Source organism: Hippoglossus stenolepis, chromosome 4, assembly GCF_022539355.2.
Source record: "Hippoglossus stenolepis isolate QCI-W04-F060 chromosome 4, HSTE1.2, whole genome shotgun sequence".
In the NCBI taxonomy this organism is placed as follows: Eukaryota; Metazoa; Chordata; class Actinopteri; order Pleuronectiformes; family Pleuronectidae; genus Hippoglossus; species Hippoglossus stenolepis.
This window is the reverse complement of record NC_061486.1, coordinates 26323633-26343123: the sequence shown is the minus strand read 5'-3', so window position 1 is coordinate 26343123 and position 19491 is coordinate 26323633. Positions and strand designations below refer to the sequence as shown.

Here is a 19491-nt window from a genome sequence, read left to right as displayed (position 1 = left end):
TGGTGATGTAGTTTAATAGCTCTTCACTGGCTAGTCGCTAATTTTGTCTGTTTGCTATTTCCACACCTGGAATACAGTGGATTCATCATAATTCTTTTCTAATAAAAAATTGTCAAAAAAGTTACGAGTTCAAAATTAAAAAGTTGCTTTAAATCAAAAAAAGTGTAACAGCTCTCTGTGGGATCATCACCAGTAGTGACATAATTAATATTACACATATGATGCTTTAAAGTCTTTTCATGTTCTTAAGACTCATCTGCAATTTTATATGGCAACTTCAATTAGCTGAATTGGCTGTTAGTCGGTCGATGGTACTGGCAAACTGATCTCATCCCAGCTCCAAGTGTGGGTAAAAACTCATTCATGCAAAACATCATCAGGGATCTACAGGGTTATTAAACATATTCTGATGTGTTTATGTGATTGTGTTTCTTTTAGTGGCACAATGACACTACTCAAATTAGTAATGATTTTTTTATTGAAGCATACATTTATTATTGAAGCATACATTTACAAGACAACCTCACACCAGTGAGTAAAATGCCTTTTTAAAGGTGCTGGGCAGATAAATACATCGGTTTAATTGCACATGTGAAGTGATGCTGCTGTGTGGTGTGAGGCACACTGCTCATGGAGAGAACACTTCATCTCCAGCCTGAGCTCAACCTGCACAGTACAGACGCTGCACTATAGCAAATACATGAGTTACTTACATAGCTGTTCAGTGTACATGATGCATGTTAATTATGCAGACAGTAACATCAGACTGAGCACATGACAGGTATCTTGAGTTTATAATGGAGTGACTTAGGTCACATCAGATTCCCATCTGATAGACAACGTTCATAAAGCCACAGCAACAGACTGGAAGTGTGTGTGTGTGTGTGTGTGTGTGTGTGTGTGTTTGTGTAACCTCATAAAACACACTGAAAGCAGCCTCAATATCAACCACTCATAAAGGTTTAAAGGTTTTCATCCCTATAAGGTCGAGCTTACAGTAAGAAAAACAAATTTTTCATATAAATAGTTAAAAAGCGTGTTAAACCGTTGGTTACAGGTGAGTTTAGTCTGTCTGGTTTCCATTTGTCCCTTTCTATAACAGACCAAATCTGTTTCAAACTCTCCAAATGCTTTTTGGACAACAGAAGCAGATCCTCTCTGGAGCCCGGCCTGGCTCAGTGTTAACTGATGGCGTTAGTACTGGTCCTGGACATAATGACCAGTGTCCCGGTGTCTCAGTGAGGCTGGAATGTCTTGGCCAAGTCCTCCAGCAGAGACATTAACTTCAGCTCCTCCTGGGGGGAGCTGTGGGACCAGGCCAGCGGCAGGTGGGTGGACACCATCTTTCGGTCTGAACACAAACAACACATACATGTTAACATCAAGGTCTGTTTGTTGGCTCAAATATATGTTTTAATCCCTAGTGTGCTTCTAATGTTAAGGGACACTAACTTGTACATGGTGTCACGGAGCAGACGTTTTGTATCAGAGGGTCAACATTGATGTGGTGTGTGTTTAAAAGGCAATAAAGGTCATGTGACACATCAAATCAAGTGCAAACACAGGATTCATTTTCAATCCTCATCACCAATGGCAACAGACTCAGCCAGGCATGTCTCTTGAAGCTGAGACACAACACACACAGCAGGGTTTCTGCAGGGTTCACCCATTTAAATGGAAGGCTTTTTAATGCCACACAAAATACGACGTAACACCTGTTTCAAGATCACTTGGTGTATGATTAAGACCCAGAGAAGATATGGCCTAGAGTTATTCATAAAAATCATTAAAGTCATCTCTGCATGAGATTCATATTTGAAAACACCCTCTATTCAAAGGTGGGTATATCTTAGCTCTGCCTCCCAGCACCTTGTTCTAAAAGCATTTTTTGAATTTCAAGGGAAAGACACTTCACCCGAACTTTGAGGCGAAGATTCTCCTAATTGTATACAGTATATAACAATAGTTTCTATTGAAACTATCAATCAAATTAATATGACCTGGATTGGCAGCAGAAAATAAAACAATGAAAAATGGTTAATTGACATTAACCGTTAATTAAGAGATGTCTAATGTCGCAGCCATCAAGCAGATAAAGAAACATTTTCTAATAATAATTTCTGCCAATGACAGGAAAGAGAACATTTTAAAAACATTTGGAAATAAATTGAAGATTTTTTTATTCTGTTCAAGGAAGTAATTGAACTGCCGCTCTTGTACATGTACATCATCAGTATTTCTAGAAGTATTTCAGTAGAAAACTTTCAGTGCAAATAACTCTGATGCCTCGATGTCTAAGCAAAGTGAGCAGCTAAACAGTAGTTTAGATCTGAACATGTGCTTTATTGGATCATGGGGTTTCAACCTGCAGGGGGATGCAAACATTGACATTTTTCATTGTTGCCACCCTGTTTAAAATATTTCCTTTGTTGATAGCTGCTATGATTTTGGCATTTGTAGCTGTTTGGCTGAGAGAGTGTTGACATGAGATGAAGCCTGACTGATGTTAAGCCTCAGAGTTTGGGCTCATTCTGCATCCAAGATCCAAACAGACATGATGTCTTCAGTTCAACGTGACCTCCTCTAAAGCAGGTCGGCTCCACATCTTTGTTGGGGCATTAAATAAATAGAAGCAGCGAGGTTGATCAACTGGCAACGATTTTTCTAAATGAGGACATCAGACATAACTGCCTCATAGTTAATCACATTAAAGGGTGAACACAGTATGTTTATGTCTCTCTTGAAGTGTTTTTTTTCTGCTGGGCTCCAGCCTCAAGTCCACTGGGGTCATTGTGTGTGTGTGTGTGTGTGTGTGTGTGTGTGTGTGTGTGTGTGTGTGTGTGTGTGTGTGTGTGCGCACTTATAGAGGCACTGTACTCTCTGGCAGTATCTGGCACCAAGAGCAGTCCACTCCAGCTGCAATGGACACAGGCCAAACCCACACACTCACATACACACACACACACCATACCCCCCCATCCAACCCACAGCTGACAAACACATAATTCAGCCAGCAGTCCTCCATCCTGACCTTTCTCCCCATTCTTAAGGTTTTTTGAAGTCTTAGATGATTCAAATTTAACCTCTCTCTGTTTTGTGAAACCTTTTTTTTTAACAAGTCCCTATTAAACAAACTCACACACACACACACACACAAAGCATGTTTAAGTTTCTTCACATTTTGCATCATACCCTGATAGAAGCGTCCACTAGGGTTTGTGGCTGTGGCCTCAGAGACAGCCAGCCACACCACGGTGTCAGCCCCCTGCTCAGGGGTTCGCAGACTCTCCTTCATGGAGCGATGGAAGTCTGGCATGGCATTGGCCACCGCTGGGGCAGAGAGACAGAGCCACAGAGCAAGACACACAAACATGGGTAATTATTAGAGAACAATAAGGATTACATTTTGTTTTGTTAAATTTGTCCAAAGGGTGGTGGCAGTTAATTCAGAGTATGTGTGAGTGGACGGTACCTGGGGTGTCCACCCAGCCAGGGTGCATGACGGAGAAGTGGATGTTTGTGTGAGTCTTTGCCAGCTGCTCTGTCAGCACCACCTGCTGCCTCTGGAACACACACACACACACACTGTAAGTCGGTAAAGCACACACATCTCGTTGACGTGCCACTGTTAGTTAAACCAAACTTCTTCTATCTTCACTTTTCTAATTGTCAACATGAAACAGATACAGACACAGATTCGAGGAGTCCACACACAGGTGTCCTTGCTGCTCTCTGTGACATCACATAAAACAGGATTTATCTGACATTAACTTTTGAAGAAGAAGCTCTGTGTGATGTTTTGCACTGAAACTTCTATTTGCCAGATTTATGATCCATATGCAACATGTGTGCATTTGTCCATTTTAAACCTTAAGCTTCTTCCAGCATTTTCATGCATAATTGACTTTGATCAAAATGTAACCACACCATTGTTACTTCTAATGAGTTTTATAGTCGTTTATAACAAGGGGAAAACAAATACTCATCTGATTCATGGATGATCTCTAAGAATAATAAAGGGCTCAGCTGCAATAACTACTGCAAACATCTACCCTGCGGTCTATGTTTTTCTCTCTACATGAAATTAAACTGTCTGTTTCCTGAGGACTGAGAGTCTCTGCAGTGCGTTACCACACTGATGTGCGGGCTCAGGCTCACTTCTTACTTTGTGCTGGGCGTAGACCATGGTGCCATCGTAACGGCCCCTGTCAGACTGCAGGTTTCCTGTCCTGAGCTTCTGCACCAGCATTCCCCCTGAGGACACGCTGATCTGAACATGAAGGAAACAGGTCCTGTTGTCAAATCTAATTCCATATTATTTTGAACATCCTGTCATTAAATCCTCACTTACATTACAGTGGTGCATAGTTCATTCACATATTTTACAGCGAGTACAAACTTTGAGGTACTTAAGTACTTTCATTAACTTGGCAAGGATTAAGTTTTCACCTCTGTCCATTTGAATTAATTGAATCATTTTTCAAGCAAAATAAAAGATTAAAAAGAGTAGTATAAAAGAGATAAAAATATTAAAGGAGGTGAAAGAAATAAAAAAGGATGAATCTAAATCAAAATCTGTAAAAGTTTAAAATCATAAAACTTAGATTTTTTAACAGAAAAAATAAAATACATAGATATAGAATTAAATACAATGATCGTATGACCCTTTAAAATAGCTTAGTTAAAGACACATGTGGATACAAAAAAGTGAAACTTATGTACGACTTAAGTTTCCCTTTACTTTACAGGGAAACACTTTAGTCTTTCCTCCTCTTCATTAATCTGACACTTGAAAATGCTCATTTATTTGCAGATTCAATGCAAAACCTCTGATCAGCTAATATGATATGATACATTTGTATCGAAGAGATTATTGCTTCCATATTATGCAGCAGTAATAATCAAGTATTTTATATTGGTATTAAATAACTCTGACATTGGTCATTACTTGCATTATGAGTACTTTCTAATAATCTTTTTGTATGTGAGTGACAACCACAGTGATCATTATAAGAGATAACACTCATCCAGGCCGCTACCATTGGGTAAGACCGATCAGAGCAATCATAGCCCTCATCATTTGTTTTGAGTCTACCTTAGTCTGCCGGGCCTGGGGACAAACTGTGTGTAGGTCGGACCGACATAGAAGCTTGTGTGTCTCAAACTCACCACTCTGGGATCTGCGCTCTTCTCCAGCAGAGGAATGAGACTCTTGGTGAGGATGTAAACACCTAACGGACAAACGAGGAGGAGAGAAAGAACACTTTTCACATCTATCCCAAACTTTCCTCACACCTCATACACTGACCTTCCACTTACCCAGGACGTTGGTGGCGAAGCTCTTCTCAAGCCCCTCAGCATTCACATCCCTCTGACCCATGATGGCACCTGCATTATTGATCTACAACATGAATAAGTAGTTTTTATTTCTTATTCTAATGGACACATGGAACTAATAATCTGTTTACGCAATAATTTTGTCATATATGAAAATACTGATGCCACTTACCAGTACATTTAGGGTCTTGTACTTTCTCTTAAATGCCTCAGCAAACTCCCAGACTTTCTTGGTCTCAGACAGGTCCAGGATGTGGACATAGACCTCCTGTAAAGACAGCAGCCATTTCCAACAATGAATAATGTCTCGTCTGGGGACACAAGGTCAATCTGAAGGTTGTTTGTCTTTAAAAAAAAACAAATCTGTTGAGAAGTGACTCATACTGTACTTTATTTCCCGTCTCCTTTACAATGTCAGCCCTCGCCTCCTCTGCCTTGTCCTTGTTCCTGCAGACCATGTGGATGGTTCCGCCTGCGACAGGGACAGAATAAACATCATTCTCACATAATGTGTTGTACCAGCTGAGGTCATATCTGCTCAGCACGTCTTCACTTGCCTGTGATGAATCCAATTTTATATGATCACTGTATGAGCTACACTGTTCAATAAATATTTATAAACCTTACCTACCAGAATATAAAGAATACTAGGATTTATTTGTTTCTTCTGACATTAAATGAGCTTACCAAATCAGACCGGTACATATACCATCACAACTTTCCCAACAGACCCAACAACCTGATTAGGTATATGAATGGATATAAATATATAAACAAACTAAATAAATGAATAAATAGATAAATAAATTCCTTTGAGTAATTTACTTAGGTTATAAGGGAGCGAAATAAAGAAAAATAAAAGAAACAGTTGATATTCTTGGGCAATTTGTAATAGAGCCACTGTGTACAAGTGTGTACTGTAGACCTGTTTCATACCATTAAATGCTGTGCCATGTGTAGTATAATTGCTTAGAATAGTACTCTGTGAATGTATTAAAATGTATTTGTGAATAATATAACTAATAATGTTTTTTAAATTTTAATATAATTTTCTTTTTCTTTTCCTTTTAGCATGTATATTGTTTGTTTGTAATCCAGGTTATTGATTCTGCCACATGAATGAGAAAAACTCAATAAAACACTATTCACAGAAATAAAATAATTTGTAAATCTACAACTATATTCCCTGGTAATAACACTAGAAAATCTCAAACTTGTTGAAAAGGGTGTTCATATATTTTTGTGTTCATACATGAGTTTTTGAGTAAGAGTGGTACCTCTCTTGGCAATGGCCATGGCGGTGGCTTTCCCAATGCCACTGTTGGCTCCTGTTATCATGAAGGAGCGTCCGGCCATGGCCACCTCCAGGTCCTTTTCCACAAACTGCTTGGAGGTGGACAAGAAGGCGCTCCTGCAAGACAGCATTACCCTTCACTTTATCAGCAGCCTGATTATCTGCACTTCTGTACCACCCACTTTCATCAATACCTCTGCATCCCTGTGTGTGAGGTACAGGCATTACCATATCTGTGGGGGCAGTCACATTAGGCAGACTTGTCGGCGATATGGGGACAAAGAGCAGGTCCCCATAATGTAAATCATTACATTTTAAGGTGAAGACACTTTAAGGAGAAGGTGACGTCAGGTCAAGGGTTTATGTTTGACAAATAACAGTTATGGTTAAGGTGAGAGAAAGTACACAGAAAATAAATGTAAATCCTCTGAGGTGTGTGTGTGTGTGTGTGTGTGTGTGTGTGTGTGTGTGTGTGTGTGTGTGTGTGTGTGTGTGTGTGTGTGTGTGTGTGTGTGTGTGTGTGTGTGTGTGTGTGTGTGTGTGTGTCTGTGTGTGTGTGTGTGTGTGTGTGTGTGTGTGTGTGTGTGTGTGTGTGTGTGTGTGTGTGTGTGTGTGTGTGTGTGTGTGTGCAGGTTAGTGTTTGAGGTCAGCCTGCTGACTGTATTTCACTGTACAGATACAATGAAGGAGAGAGGGTGCCTGGCATCATCTCTGATGAGAAGGGTTTGGGATGTTGGGATGAGACGACTTACAAGAGCATCTGAGTGTGTGTGTGTGTGTGTGTGTGTGTGTGTGTGTGTGTGTGTGTGTGTGTGTGTGTGTGTGTGTGTGTGTGTGTGTGTGTGTGTGTGTGTGTGTGTGTGTGTGTGTGTGTGTGTGTATATGTGGCACCAAGGACCTCAATTGACCCCATTGTCCTGGATGCCATTGTTGAGGTTGGCAGAGGGGAGGGGTACAGGGCACAGGGAGAGGGGTAATACTGAGGCTAAATGCCCGCTCTGTTCACTGGTGTCATGCAGAGAGCTATTAGTGCAGGGTCAGAGCGGGTTGCCGTCCAGCTCTCTGCGAGAAAAGATAACACAGAACAAAGGGGAGAAGGGAAACAATCACAAAAGCACCTCTTCAGACGATTTGGCTCGGTGTTAACTGATGAGGGAAGATGCTTCAGGGCTGCAACACATCAGATCTCACCGACACAGCTTCTAGAGCCTTATTGTGGTTTAACAACCATCTTTCATGGCTCCTGCTGAGTCATAACCAACTTTGCTGGTTTCATAAATCAATGATATTGGCAGTGGCCGTTCAACGTTCTGATATGGGCTGCTGCTCAGGAGGTACAGCGGGTCGTCCACTAACGAAATTGTTAGTGGTTTGATCCCCGGCACCTCCAGTCTGCATTCCAAAGTGTCTTTGGGCACAATACTGAACCCTAAACCGCCCCTGACGGCTGTACCAACAGTGAGAGAATGAATGAAAGTGTGTGTGAACGGGTGACTGTGACCTGTACAGTAAAGAGCTGTGACTGACTAGAAAATAAAATTCATTTATTTTCTGTTGGCCATCTTATTTAATATTTCTTGCTTCTGCTCAGTTAATCCTTTCACATATTTCTTCCAGTTGAACTTTTGTTTGACGTCTTGAAATGTAAATGCCTGAGAGCAGATGAGCTTGGTTTCCCTGGTTCTCTCTATCACAGACAATGAGTTAGATTCTACATTTTTTCACTTCAAATAACTAGAATCTCAGTATGGACATTATAACTCAGACATAAAACAGAGGTAAATATGTACCTATAGAATGAAACAAACCAACAAGTAAAGAAATCTCCTTTTCTATTCTATGTTCAAGTTAAAAATCAAGCCCTAATTTCAGTTGTCTTGTTAAACAGTTTTAAACTTTTTAAACATTTTAAAGATACAAGTGCCACATTAGATAATTCTGTGTTTGTTCTGTTATTTTTTCTCTCTCGTTAGAATCGGAAATACAATGACGTTTTTTTTTTTAATAAAAAACACGAGACACAAAGGCAGAAAATGACTCGGTTTGATTAGGAAATGTTATTATCAGTCAAGTTAAACCATTACGTAGACCATTCAAACTTTACATTGTTCTTCATATACAGTTTCTTAGAGGATACTGAAGTAATAATAACTATTTTTTCACACTCACACACACAGTTGAAAGTCCACAGACTCTGCAGTGATGCTGAGTCTCAGATAAAGTTTTCTTACCTGGTGAACTCGGTCATTCCCTTCAGGAACCAGGCGGAGTTGCGGTACAGAGACATGGTGTCGCTCACTGAGCTCAGCTGAGTCTGCTCTGCTTTTACCCTGAACACTGACCACGTGGAGCTCTGCTCTGTGAACACACACATCAGGGCACCCACCAACCCAGCAGCCAGCAGAGGGAAGGATGCATTCATTAGTTCACTCATTTCAGCCACACACACACTAACCTGTATCCTAAGACTTCTTCTAATAGGACTGAATTCCCTGTAGGCTTAGTCTGGATTAGGATAGGACATGTTATTTTATATGCAGTTTGTTCTTGTCTCTGAGTTTATCAGCGGATGATTTCTCCTCTCTAAGGCCTCATGCTAAAATATGTTCAACAGGAAACATGTCTCATATATGATATATAATGAAACATACGGGCTACCTAACGGAAACATAATGAAACAACCTCCATGTAACTGCTAGCTACACCTCCTACACAAATCAGCTATTCTATTAAGCTAACTGACGTCAGCTTACCAGAACTTTGAGCTAGCTGTGTTTAGCTAAAATTAGTTAGTTTACTCTTAATTAGTGTCAATGGCATCTAACAGACGCTAATATTGAAGAGAGAAAACAACTGTATAGTAGACAAGTTGCACCCGCTTTCCCATATAGACTACAGAGAGGTTATAAAATTAGCGTGTTAGCAGTTAGCGCGTTTCATTTTTATTTAGCTCTTCAAAATGTTCAACTAACTTCATATTTGCTATTTAGCACCTCAAAGTGTTAACTCATCTCCTGCCTAAGTGTTACTTAGCACCTCAAGTAAATCTCATGATTTGAATTAGCTTCTCAAAAACTTTACTTTATCTCATGATTTTATTTGGCACCTCAACTTTATTTAATAACTTTTCCTTGAACCTACATATTAGCAAAATGTTTGTATCTTATACCAAAAGAGAGAAGTGAAACATCTTCTGCAAATTTGATGCACAACCTCGTGCCTGCAGCAGCTCACTGGCTGACTCACCTGTGTGTGTGTGTGTGTGTGTGTGTGTGTGTGTGTGTGTGTGTGTGTGTGTGTGTGTCATGTGTGTCTGTGTGTCAGTTTGTATCAGTGTGTGTCTGTGTGTGGGGGTCATTGTGTGTATGTTTGTGTCACTGTGTGTCATTGTGTTTCATTGTGTGTCAGTGTGTGGGTGTGTGTATGTGTGTGTCAGTGGGTGTCTGTGTGTGTGTGTGTGTGTGTGTGTGTGTGTGTGTGTGTGTGTGTGTGTGTGTGTGTGTGTGTGTGTGTGTGTGTGTGTGTGTGTGTGTGTGTGTGTGTGTGTGTGTGTGTGTGTGTGTGTGTTGCCCGGCCAGCAAATCAGCAGCGGGAGCGCAGCAGGGCGCGGCCCTGAGCGGAGAAGGTGTGCGCGCGCGCGCAGCAGCAACAATGTCTCCTCTTCTCCAAACCCACGAGGGAAAGTGTGAGTGAGGATCAGAAACCTGCAGGATCTGAATGTGGGAGACTTCTTCTGACTGACTGTGACAACATGGTGAGTAACTGGGTCCGTGCACGTAGTTTATGTAAACAATACAGGCCTAAGAAACGTTTCAGTAGTTTATTAGCTATAGTTTCTCTAAATCACTAGTTTTAAAAAGTATTAAAAAGTATTATTTTATTCTGTTGTTGCAAATAGAGGACGGACTTCCTTGGCCAAAGGTCATGACATTGAAACTGTGTTTTAAGATCCTGATCGTTCCTGGTCCCTTTGAACATATGGAAATGATAAATAGTGTATAATTGATCTGATATAAATGTTTTATTGGAAAAGCTGGTGTCAGGGTGAAAAGCTTTAGAAAGACCAACACTGTCTGTGTAACAACAATGTTCCAAAGGCACATGAATGTAAATCCTCTTTGTAAAAAGAACTCTTTGAGATTGAATAATCCAGATTCACAGCCATTAGCTGTGATATAGTGTTGTACACCTGCTGTCTCTCCTCCTTATCTCTTACATTATCAGCTTGCGGCTGCACCTCAGGGCAAAGGGCTCTTAATTGCACTTGCACAATAGAAGCATTGAACTCTAACACATCTTTATCACCTGAGTTGAAAAAGGTGTCAATGTTTCCTTGGTGATCTTCATTTTCCTTCCCTGTTGTGAAAGCTGATTGGTGCAACCTGGACTGTTGAGTGGTTTAGGTTTTTGCTGCAGCTCAGGAGTTAATATAGTTTGCACAAGCATCTGTGTGTGATTTCTTCACTGAACATTGTGTCTGTATTCTCCCTGTTGTCAAACTACATGTATTTAACCCTCACAACACAAGATTCCCCCTTTAGGTTATTTTCCATTTTCTGCAGTCATCCTTAATAATGTAGAAGTGTCACAAGTCACTCAGCGTTTCTCTCCCCCGTCCTCTTCAGATGCACTTCCTGTTGCTGTTCAGTCGGCAGGGGAAGCTGCGGCTGCAGAAATGGTTCACGCCGCTGACGGACCGGGAGAAAAAGAAGGTGATCCGCGACATGATAGTACTAGTGTTGGCCCGTCCACCACGTTCCTGCAACTTCCTCCAGTGGAGGGACCTCAAGATTGTTTACAAGAGGTGCCTAGAGACACAGTTGTGTTTCTTTTATAAGTTATTGCTCTTTTGTAATGTGTTGTCATCACCAGGTCTTTCCTGGCACACACAGACTGGCTGAGTGCCTGTATGTGACATGTTTTAGACACACCCATTCTCAACAATGGTTAACAAGACCTAGAAAGAGCAAAGGTCAAGTTTAACACACAGAGCATGGCCGAGATTACTGACAGGACCATGTTAGTGATGGTACAACGGAGGCCTTATCCTCTTTTGGCTTTTTATCTTCTAACAATCTTGTTATAAAGGTAGAGTTACTGGAAGACACACTATCACCTCACTATATGTTCCAGTGCAGTAACAGGATGTCACTCAGTGGAGCACAAACCTCTACCAAGGCCCAACAGTCCCCTGAAATCCAATCAGTCAACCAGATTCCACACAAAGAGATTTCAAGAAACAGGGATTCAACATCATTACACTCAGGATAGAAAGTAAGATCGTCTTGCTGATTATATTGAAATTCATTTTGTAAATATATAGAAACACCTCCACCATAAACATGACTGACTTTTTTCATCAAGATCTATAAATTATTCCCTTCGTCAATGGGAAAAAAACCTTCACAATTAAATGTAGGTCTTTTTTACCTTCTTTCCACTGATGTCATGTAATGTTGAAACGTTTTCTGATTTATTTTGACAACCTTATTGCTGTAAATATGTGACATTGATCCTCTGAAACTTCAGGTACGCCAGCTTGTATTTCAGTGTCGGACTGGATGAGCAGGATAATGAGCTGCTGGCCCTCGAGGTGCTGCACAGATACGTAGAGTTGTTGGATAGATACTTTGGAAATGTAAGTAGAACTGCATTTCTTGATCCTGATCATTATTGATATATTTACTATGTAAACCCAGGGTTGTTTTCAATGATTCTGGCTAAATAGACTTATATCCAGGTTGAATTGGAGCTATTGCTGCCTTCAAATGCCACTGGAGAGCTCGTGGTTACGACATGTCGTGTACACAGTGTGTTAAATCAGGAGAACGCTGCTGCTAGGCAACAGCAACATGAATGTTATAGAGGCTAACAATTTTACGCAAATGCTACTGGACAGATTACCATGACGCTTAGTGGGGGGATGTGGTATGGGTCAGGGAAGAACCCATTTTATTTTGGTGTGGATCTGGATGTAGGGGCAGGTCCAGATATTATTTTCTTTGACATTGATTTTTTTTTTCTTTTTCTCACTGATTTCCCAGGGAATTATTCAGGGAACTTGATGAAAAAAGTTTAGGCACAATTAGGGAACAGATATCCCTGAGTGTGTGTAATTTGGTGCAGCTAGATTGAATCTAAGGGGACTGTCGGGCCTTAGTGGAGATATATGCTCTACTGAGGGTCATTCTTGTTTAGCTAAACTGACTTGTTGCTTGTAGAACTTTGTCTGAAATGATTTGATGTGAACATTTTCAATCACGTTTCAAACATTATTTGATTTCAGTATGATGTACAACACAATACAATTATTGTAATTGATTTATCTGTATGTCCCGTTAGGCGACAACAGGGGTCACAAAGTGCGAACATGTCAGCTTATGACTTTTTGTTTAATGAGTCCATGTTGTGTTATCCAGAATCAAACAGCCATGCAGTTGTAACAAAGATATGAATATACTCTGCATGGCAGTTTATAAAAACCAATGTGATCCTTGAATACACGAGTCTAATGGACATTATTCTGCTGCTCCAGCCTCCACTCTTTCACAGAACTTTTGAATTTAGATGCTGGAATTTGCTCTGATGTATTTCTTAACATCAGCTGTGAAAAGGCTCAGAAACAGTTTTTATTAAAACTTACAATCATACACAGGACAAACACTCTGAACTACACTTGTTATATACACTATATGTGTCCAGTGTATGTGTACAGTGAGTCCTCACGCTACACATCCACTGTGCTACTTACCAGTCAGACTCCCCCTGGTGTTCAGATGATGCATCTGCTTCAAAACCACTTTGGGGTCCAGCTTCTTCATTCCGATTTACAGAAAAACAAACAAAAAGTGGATTACTACCACTACTCCTTTATCAGAACTACTTACTGCCCCTTTTATTTAGTGTTGGTTCTCACTTGCTCACTATTGTTATTTCTATTAGGCACTGGTTCTGCATGACTCTGTATACACTTAATACTTTTATTTAAATTTTCACTTAATACGCTATTGTTTTATTCACAGTATTCTATTATAGAATGTATTGTTGATAATGTAATCTTGGAGCAACAAGAATTCCCCTCAGGATTAATAAAGTCTTAACTTATCTCTTATTATTTCTCTCATCAACTTGCCATCACTGTATTCTTCACAAGATTCACCTCGGTCCTGCTCATCCTTTGTAGAAGAGCAGAAATAGTTGTTTGAATATTTTTTCTAATGGGTATAATTATCTTCCACATCGTTCACCAAGGAAGTGCAACGTATCTACATTTTAACGGACGGTGAATTGTTCTGTCTGTCAGGTGTGTGAGCTGGACATCATTTTCAACTTTGAGAAGGCGTACTTCATCCTGGACGAATTCCTGATGGGAGGAGAAGTCGTAGAAACGTCAAAATTAGCTGTGGGTGCATCGATAGAGGAGGCCGACACTTTCCAGGAGGTACGGTCTGAGCTGGTGGACCAACAGTTGGTGTAGGTTTTGCGATTACTCATATGAAATGTTTCGCTTCTCTCATTACAGACGATGGAGGAATACATGAGCAAGCCTGCCTACTGAGCCGAGACAGCACCAGGATTTCAAAACTTTAAGCAAAAGGTTTATTGCTCTGGAATATTTTTACTGAATGACTGCTAATGACTGATTTTGCATCATGCTGTGGTTGATTAATAACCACAAACCTACTTTGTCTAAAAGTGCCTTCTAATCTTAAAATTCATTCATCTCAGGTTTTATGAGGAGATATGAAATGTTTTTTTATATTTATTAACTATTTAAATATGTTCTTGCAACCACATTGAGACGTAACAGGCAAAACATGTTTATTTTTAAATAAAGAAACACCACACGGTAAGGAAAAAATAAAGTCAATGCTTTATTCACCTCAGATTTGTCACATATGGCCACATTTGAGAAACAATTAACAAAAAATAAAGATAAACACAAGTGAATCTTAGGGATGCAACACTGATTGTGTGTGTGTGTGTGTGTGTGTGTGTGTGTGTGTGTGTGTGTGTGTGTGTGTGTGTGTTGAAATGTGAGGCTGGTGAGTCACGTACTTGATGTTAAGTGCTGTTGATGAACATTTAAAAAAACAAACCTCAAATGAATAACAATGAATGTCAGACCACTCATATTTCTGCTAATAAATAACTTTTGTAAACCTACATAATAACTGAATTTGACGGCATCTTTATGTTATCATTCTCTCCCTGTACATACATACTTACATACATATATATATTTACAGCTTTATTTATATCCCTGGACACTTTTCCCATCTTTATCACTTTCTTCAGTTTCTGGGTTCAGGTAGCTCAGCAGTTTCATCACGGCCTCATTTTCAAAGTCTTGCATTTGCGTGCCCCCTCCCCTCTCGGTGTCCTCAGACTGTCTCTTTTCATTCGGGCTTTTATCTGAGTCCATGTGACCAAAATAGTCTTGTATGGCCTGTTCAAAAGAGCCCGTCATGCTCTGTCCAGCCTCGTCACGCTTCTGGCTCGACTTGCTGCTTCTGCTGTACGTGGGGTTCAGATACTGTGCCGGCATCTGAGCTGCCAAATACGCTGCCAGCTCATCCTCAGCCATGGTGTTGTCGTAGTTGTTCTTTAATGTGCTGGGAAAGCGCCGCTGCGTGGGAGTGGATTCCCCCAAACCTCGCGCAGGCTGAGTGTGAAGTCGTGACAGCGAGCTCTTGTACTGCTTCTGCGTTCTGACAGGAGCTCGGTCGTCCGTGGCCCCTAACCCCAGGATTTTGAGGATTTCCTCTGTCCTCAGCTCCTCTGGGGATTTGTGAGTGTCGGGCAGGCGTCTGCTGTAGAATGTAGCCTCAGGAATCTTGTGTATCTTCTTGCTGGATATCTGAGAGAGCAGGTTTTGTGCTCTGTTTAATTTGCTCATCTTTTGTGACTTGATTTGATTCATCATTTCACCAGTTTTGAGCATGTCCATCAGGTCTTCAGGTGGGATCTGGTATTTTTGGGAGATCTGAATGAACTCGTAGATGGTTCGTGGGAATATGTCGTCTCTGTACTGTGTCTGAGCTGCTCTCCTCTCAGTCCTCTGCTTCTCCTCCTCTTCCTCTATCTCTCGTTTCTGCTCTTCTTCCTCTGTTTTCTCCAGCACTTTCAGAAGGTAATAGTCCACTAGGTTGGCAACATCGTCTGGATCGTTTGACCTCTTGACTGGGTAACCTTCATCCTCCTCCTCTTCATCATCGTCATGCACTTCTTCGTCATTGTCGTCAACATAATCAAGCCCTCGGTCAATATCATGTTTATCACCCCCCTCCTCTTCCTCTTCCTCCTCCCGTTCTTGCAGTGGACCCCAGTCAAGTGCGACGTCCCCTCCTACGTCATCGTACGCCACATTCCTCACCTTAAACATATCATCATCCTCTTCCTCCTCCTCGTCCTCATTCTCCATGTCATCTTCCTCATCTTGGCGCTTGTGCATGGTCTTGGCACTAGTCAGCTTGTCCATTTCGTCGAACACAGACTGTAGCGTTGCCAGATTCTGAGGTGTATACTTCTCCTCCACGTTCTCATTGGTGCGTTTGAAGTGGCTCTCATGCTCTTTACCTGGCCGCTCATCCTCCCCTTCCTCACCCCCCTCACCCTCCTCCTCATCCTCGAACATTAGCGGCAGCTTCTTGTGGAGCGGGATGCCCTGTTGCTTCTGCTGCACCCTGGGATACACGCTGTCCTTTATGCCTTCTCCTTCTGCACTTGGGTGAAGTGAATCTAGCTTGGATGCCTTTTCTGTCTGCTGGAGTGTGCTGAGCACGGCCTGGAGCAGCTCTTCACTCTTGTCCTCCCTTCCTTCCTCTTCTTCCTCATCTTCATCTTTACCCTGCGTAGGGTTAGAAGCCAGTCTCAGCATTGCACGTAGCTTCTCTGCATCATCCATGTGGTTGGCATCGTAGCCCGCAGAGAGAGGGCTGTGCTGCTGGGAGTCTGTGCCGCTTCTCTGACGGAGGCTCTCGATGTACTCCAAGGCTTTAATCATGTCAACGTTAGGAGCCAGGGGGACACTTCCTCTCTGGTAGCCTGATTCACTTCCCCACAGTTTGCGCTCTCTGAGTGGCACCCCATGAACACTAGAGGAATTTAGGAAGAGGAGGATTAGGGGGAGGTTGGTAAAACAAATGAGGAAGAGTTTGCTCCTGGTGAAGGTCTCTGGGAGTGACAGCATGGTGACGCCTGCAGAGGACAAGACAAAGATGCACATGTCAGCACTAACCTTTACACATTACACTAACAGGTTCACAGCGGTTAGTGCTCTGTCGCCCTTATCATCACTCAAAACGTCTGGTCTGATGACGGCATCACAGACCAATACGACAACTGTATTGATTTTAAGCGAGGAGATCAGGCGGAAAATCTGATCCATCCACCATTTAATATTTATGTTGAATATCTGAACTACTTGACAAAAGTAAATTACCCTATTATTATTTTTATTATTATTATAGAGTTGTTGTTTTTGTAGTAATTTTGGAGTCCTGCCGCCTGTTTGCCAGCAGCAGTAATAGCAGCGGCATTCAGCTCCCATACAAATCCCATTAGTCGTCAAATTGATGCTCTCTGTGAGTCACGGCCCCGTTGTCAGGGCAACCCGGTAAGGCTGATGTTTCTCTCTGTTTTAACCGAGTTTCTGTTTAAACAAACTGGTCTGTCCAATAAAGTCTGAAGGGAAATAATGTATTTAAATGTTTATTTGAATGCAAGTACATGCACAATGGAGGTATAGATAGATATAAAGATGTATATAGATGTGTGGATGTATCTATATATGTATGCATGTATAGATAGATAGATAGATAGACAGATAGACAGATAGATAGATAGATAGACAGACAGACAGACAGACAGACAGACAGACAGACAGACAGACAGACAGACAGACAGACAGACAGACAGATAGATAGATAGATAGATAGATAGATAGATAGATAGATATAGATACAGTTGGGTATTTCTGTATTAATATAGATTCACATTTTTCATGCATACACAAACAATATAAAACAGACCATACGCGACGAGAAATTGTTGTTATTCTGCCGTGTTTACTTTTTAAATTTTAAAACTCAGCTCAGTAATCGTTTTTGACGTTTTTACGTCAGATAAAATGTTCGCGCTGAAACGCGGTAAAGCCGGTTGAAAAAAAGAGCAGGTCGCTGATTGAGAACAAAGAAACGCGGCGGGCAGCGCAAACACAACCTCTTCGCCTCCACATCTGTGTCGGAGCATCAGGTTGGCAAACAGCTACTGTTACACGCAGCGGCTGAAGTGACAGGGACAGGAAATCCGTCTGCATTTAGTGCGAAGTAAACATGTCTACAGCTGTGTTACAGAGTGTGAAAGAAAGAAAAACAAGAGTTACCTTTGTAATTAGTTGGTTTGTAGGGAGCTGAGCATCTCTGTGCCTCACAGAGTCAGTGTTGTTCTCAGCACCACGGACAGCTCCTCACGCTATTAGAGGGAGCACCTGACTCGTGCGTCACAAAAACACACACACACACACATACACACACACAGAGGCGGGGGTGGGTGTGGGGGGGGCGTATACGCAACTCACCCACGCACACAGCAGACACACGCACGCGCCGGTGATTTGAGTCAGCCAAAGCAAAATAAAAAAAGTGCTTGGCTCTTTGCATATGAACTGAAATAGTTTGGAGGCAGCACAAAGTCTTTTTGTCGCATCTCACGGTGAAATGAATATATCCATAATGCAGCTATACAAGGGCAGTGAGGGAAATGAGTGGTGTGACTGTCACTGCTTCTATATGAAATATGGTCTGCAGGCTGTCATATATATGCCTGTTTGAGATATGATGAAATGTTGTGGGCATGTTCTGAAGTGACTAGAAAGCTGCTTAAAGTCCTATTTTCAGCTTTTTGCTGTTTTCTTCTTACTAAATCACTAAATAAATGCTGTTAAATTGCTGATAAACACTTGTTTATGGTTCATTCTTTTTTCTACACTATAAAGGTTCATATTTGGCACAGTACAATGCTGTATGGAGGCTATCAGATGAAGTTCATATATGCTTGTTTCACATTTAGACATGTGGGCATTTTCCTGTAAACTGCCTAAACTCAGATTATTCATCTTCATGCTGCTTTTTTTTGTAACTAAATCACAGAGTAACTGTGCTGTTTGTAGATAAACACTTCATAGATGTTGTTTATGGTCCATTGTTTTTCTAAACACTGTAAAGGTTTATAATAGTATAGCATCTGGCACTGTTGGCTGCTGCCATTGACTCCTGTTGTGTCTCTGCTGCGGCACTGAGGGATAGAGACAGTTGAAGTCCACCGATGACTCACATACGGACTCCGCCAAAGCCTGAGACGGGCGGGGTGACAGGGGGGCTGCTGCAGAGGAGTGTGTGTGTATGTGTGAGTGTGTGAGAGAGAGAGAGAGAGAGAGAGAGAGAGAGAGAGAGAGAGAGAGAGAGAGAGAGAGAGAGAGAGAGAAAGAGAGAGAGAGAGAGAGAGAGAGAGTACTTTCGACGTCAGCGAGGCGCGCTGTGGTCTCTATTTTTGGCTTCCTGTCAAATCTGTGTGTATGTGTGTGTGTTTGTGTGTGTATGTGTGTGTGTGGTTGCGTGTGGTTGCTTGCACTTCCATTCATAAACCCCTTGTTGCTGTTTTCGATGTGTGTTCAGGCTACCACTGACCTGTCTGATATTCGGTGGCACATTGTCAATAGAAAATAACAACAAATTCATCAACTTACATGGTTTGTGATGCTTCCCGCAGTGAAGAAAGCATATGATTGTTGAAATACCACTGAATGGTAAAATTAGAATTAGAATCTTGATGATATTTCCAAGCGGGGGCATTCAGAA

General features: G+C 41.5%; 3 protein-coding genes across 3 annotated transcripts; 1 reads left to right on the top strand and 2 right to left on the bottom strand.

Moving 5' to 3' along the window:
- Positions 1 to 460: 460 nt before the first annotated feature.
- dhrs12la (dehydrogenase/reductase 12-like a) lies at positions 461 to 9098 on the bottom strand. The gene is made up of 10 exons (XM_035155482.2): positions 8863 to 9098; positions 6615 to 6748; positions 5727 to 5809; positions 5510 to 5605; positions 5320 to 5401; positions 5170 to 5231; positions 4166 to 4270; positions 3473 to 3563; positions 3193 to 3330; positions 461 to 1351 (listed from the first exon to the last, which is right to left on the bottom strand). The coding sequence occupies exons 1-10, from the start codon at positions 9063 to 9065 to the stop codon at positions 1236 to 1238; spliced, it is 1110 nt and encodes a 369-aa protein (XP_035011373.1). The 5' UTR covers positions 9066 to 9098; the 3' UTR covers positions 461 to 1235.
- Positions 9099 to 10261: 1163 nt separating this feature from the next.
- Positions 10262 to 14616, top strand: ap1s3a (adaptor related protein complex 1 subunit sigma 3a). Its single transcript, XM_035155483.2, has 5 exons — positions 10262 to 10385; positions 11257 to 11435; positions 12161 to 12269; positions 13935 to 14072; positions 14154 to 14616. Exons 1-5 carry the CDS (start codon positions 10383 to 10385, stop codon positions 14187 to 14189), a joined length of 465 nt encoding a protein of 154 aa, XP_035011374.1. The 5' UTR covers positions 10262 to 10382; the 3' UTR covers positions 14190 to 14616.
- scg2a (secretogranin II a) lies at positions 14493 to 18147 on the bottom strand. Its single transcript, XM_035155480.2, has 2 exons — positions 18018 to 18147; positions 14493 to 16831 (listed from the first exon to the last, which is right to left on the bottom strand). Exon 2 carries the CDS (start codon positions 16821 to 16823, stop codon positions 14883 to 14885), a length of 1941 nt encoding a protein of 646 aa, XP_035011371.2. The 5' UTR covers positions 16824 to 16831; positions 18018 to 18147; the 3' UTR covers positions 14493 to 14882.
- Between the last annotated feature and the right edge of the window lie 1344 nt (positions 18148 to 19491).

What these genes read in the sequence shown, in the direction of transcription:
- ap1s3a (XM_035155483.2), top strand. An exon ending in CTCAAGATTGTTTACAAGAG is followed by an intron (nt 11,436 to 12,160) that starts GTGCCTAGAGAC and finishes CTGAAACTTCAG; the next exon opens with GTACGCCAGCTTGTATTTCA. An exon ending in TGGATAGATACTTTGGAAAT is followed by an intron (nt 12,270 to 13,934) that starts GTAAGTAGAACT and finishes TCTGTCTGTCAG; the next exon opens with GTGTGTGAGCTGGACATCAT.
- scg2a (XM_035155480.2), bottom strand. Translation starts at nt 16,823, where the DNA reads ATGCTGTCACTCCCAGAGACCTTCACCAGGAGCAAACTCTTCCTCATT.
- dhrs12la (XM_035155482.2), bottom strand. Translation starts at nt 9,065, where the DNA reads ATGAGTGAACTAATGAATGCATCCTTCCCTCTGCTGGCTGCTGGGTTG. An exon ending in TGGTCTACGCCCAGCACAAA is followed by an intron (nt 3,564 to 4,165) that starts GTAAGAAGTGAG and finishes TGTGTGTTCCAG; the next exon opens with AGGCAGCAGGTGGTGCTGAC. An exon ending in TGGCTGGGTGGACACCCCAG is followed by an intron (nt 3,331 to 3,472) that starts GTACCGTCCACT and finishes TCTCTGCCCCAG; the next exon opens with CGGTGGCCAATGCCATGCCA.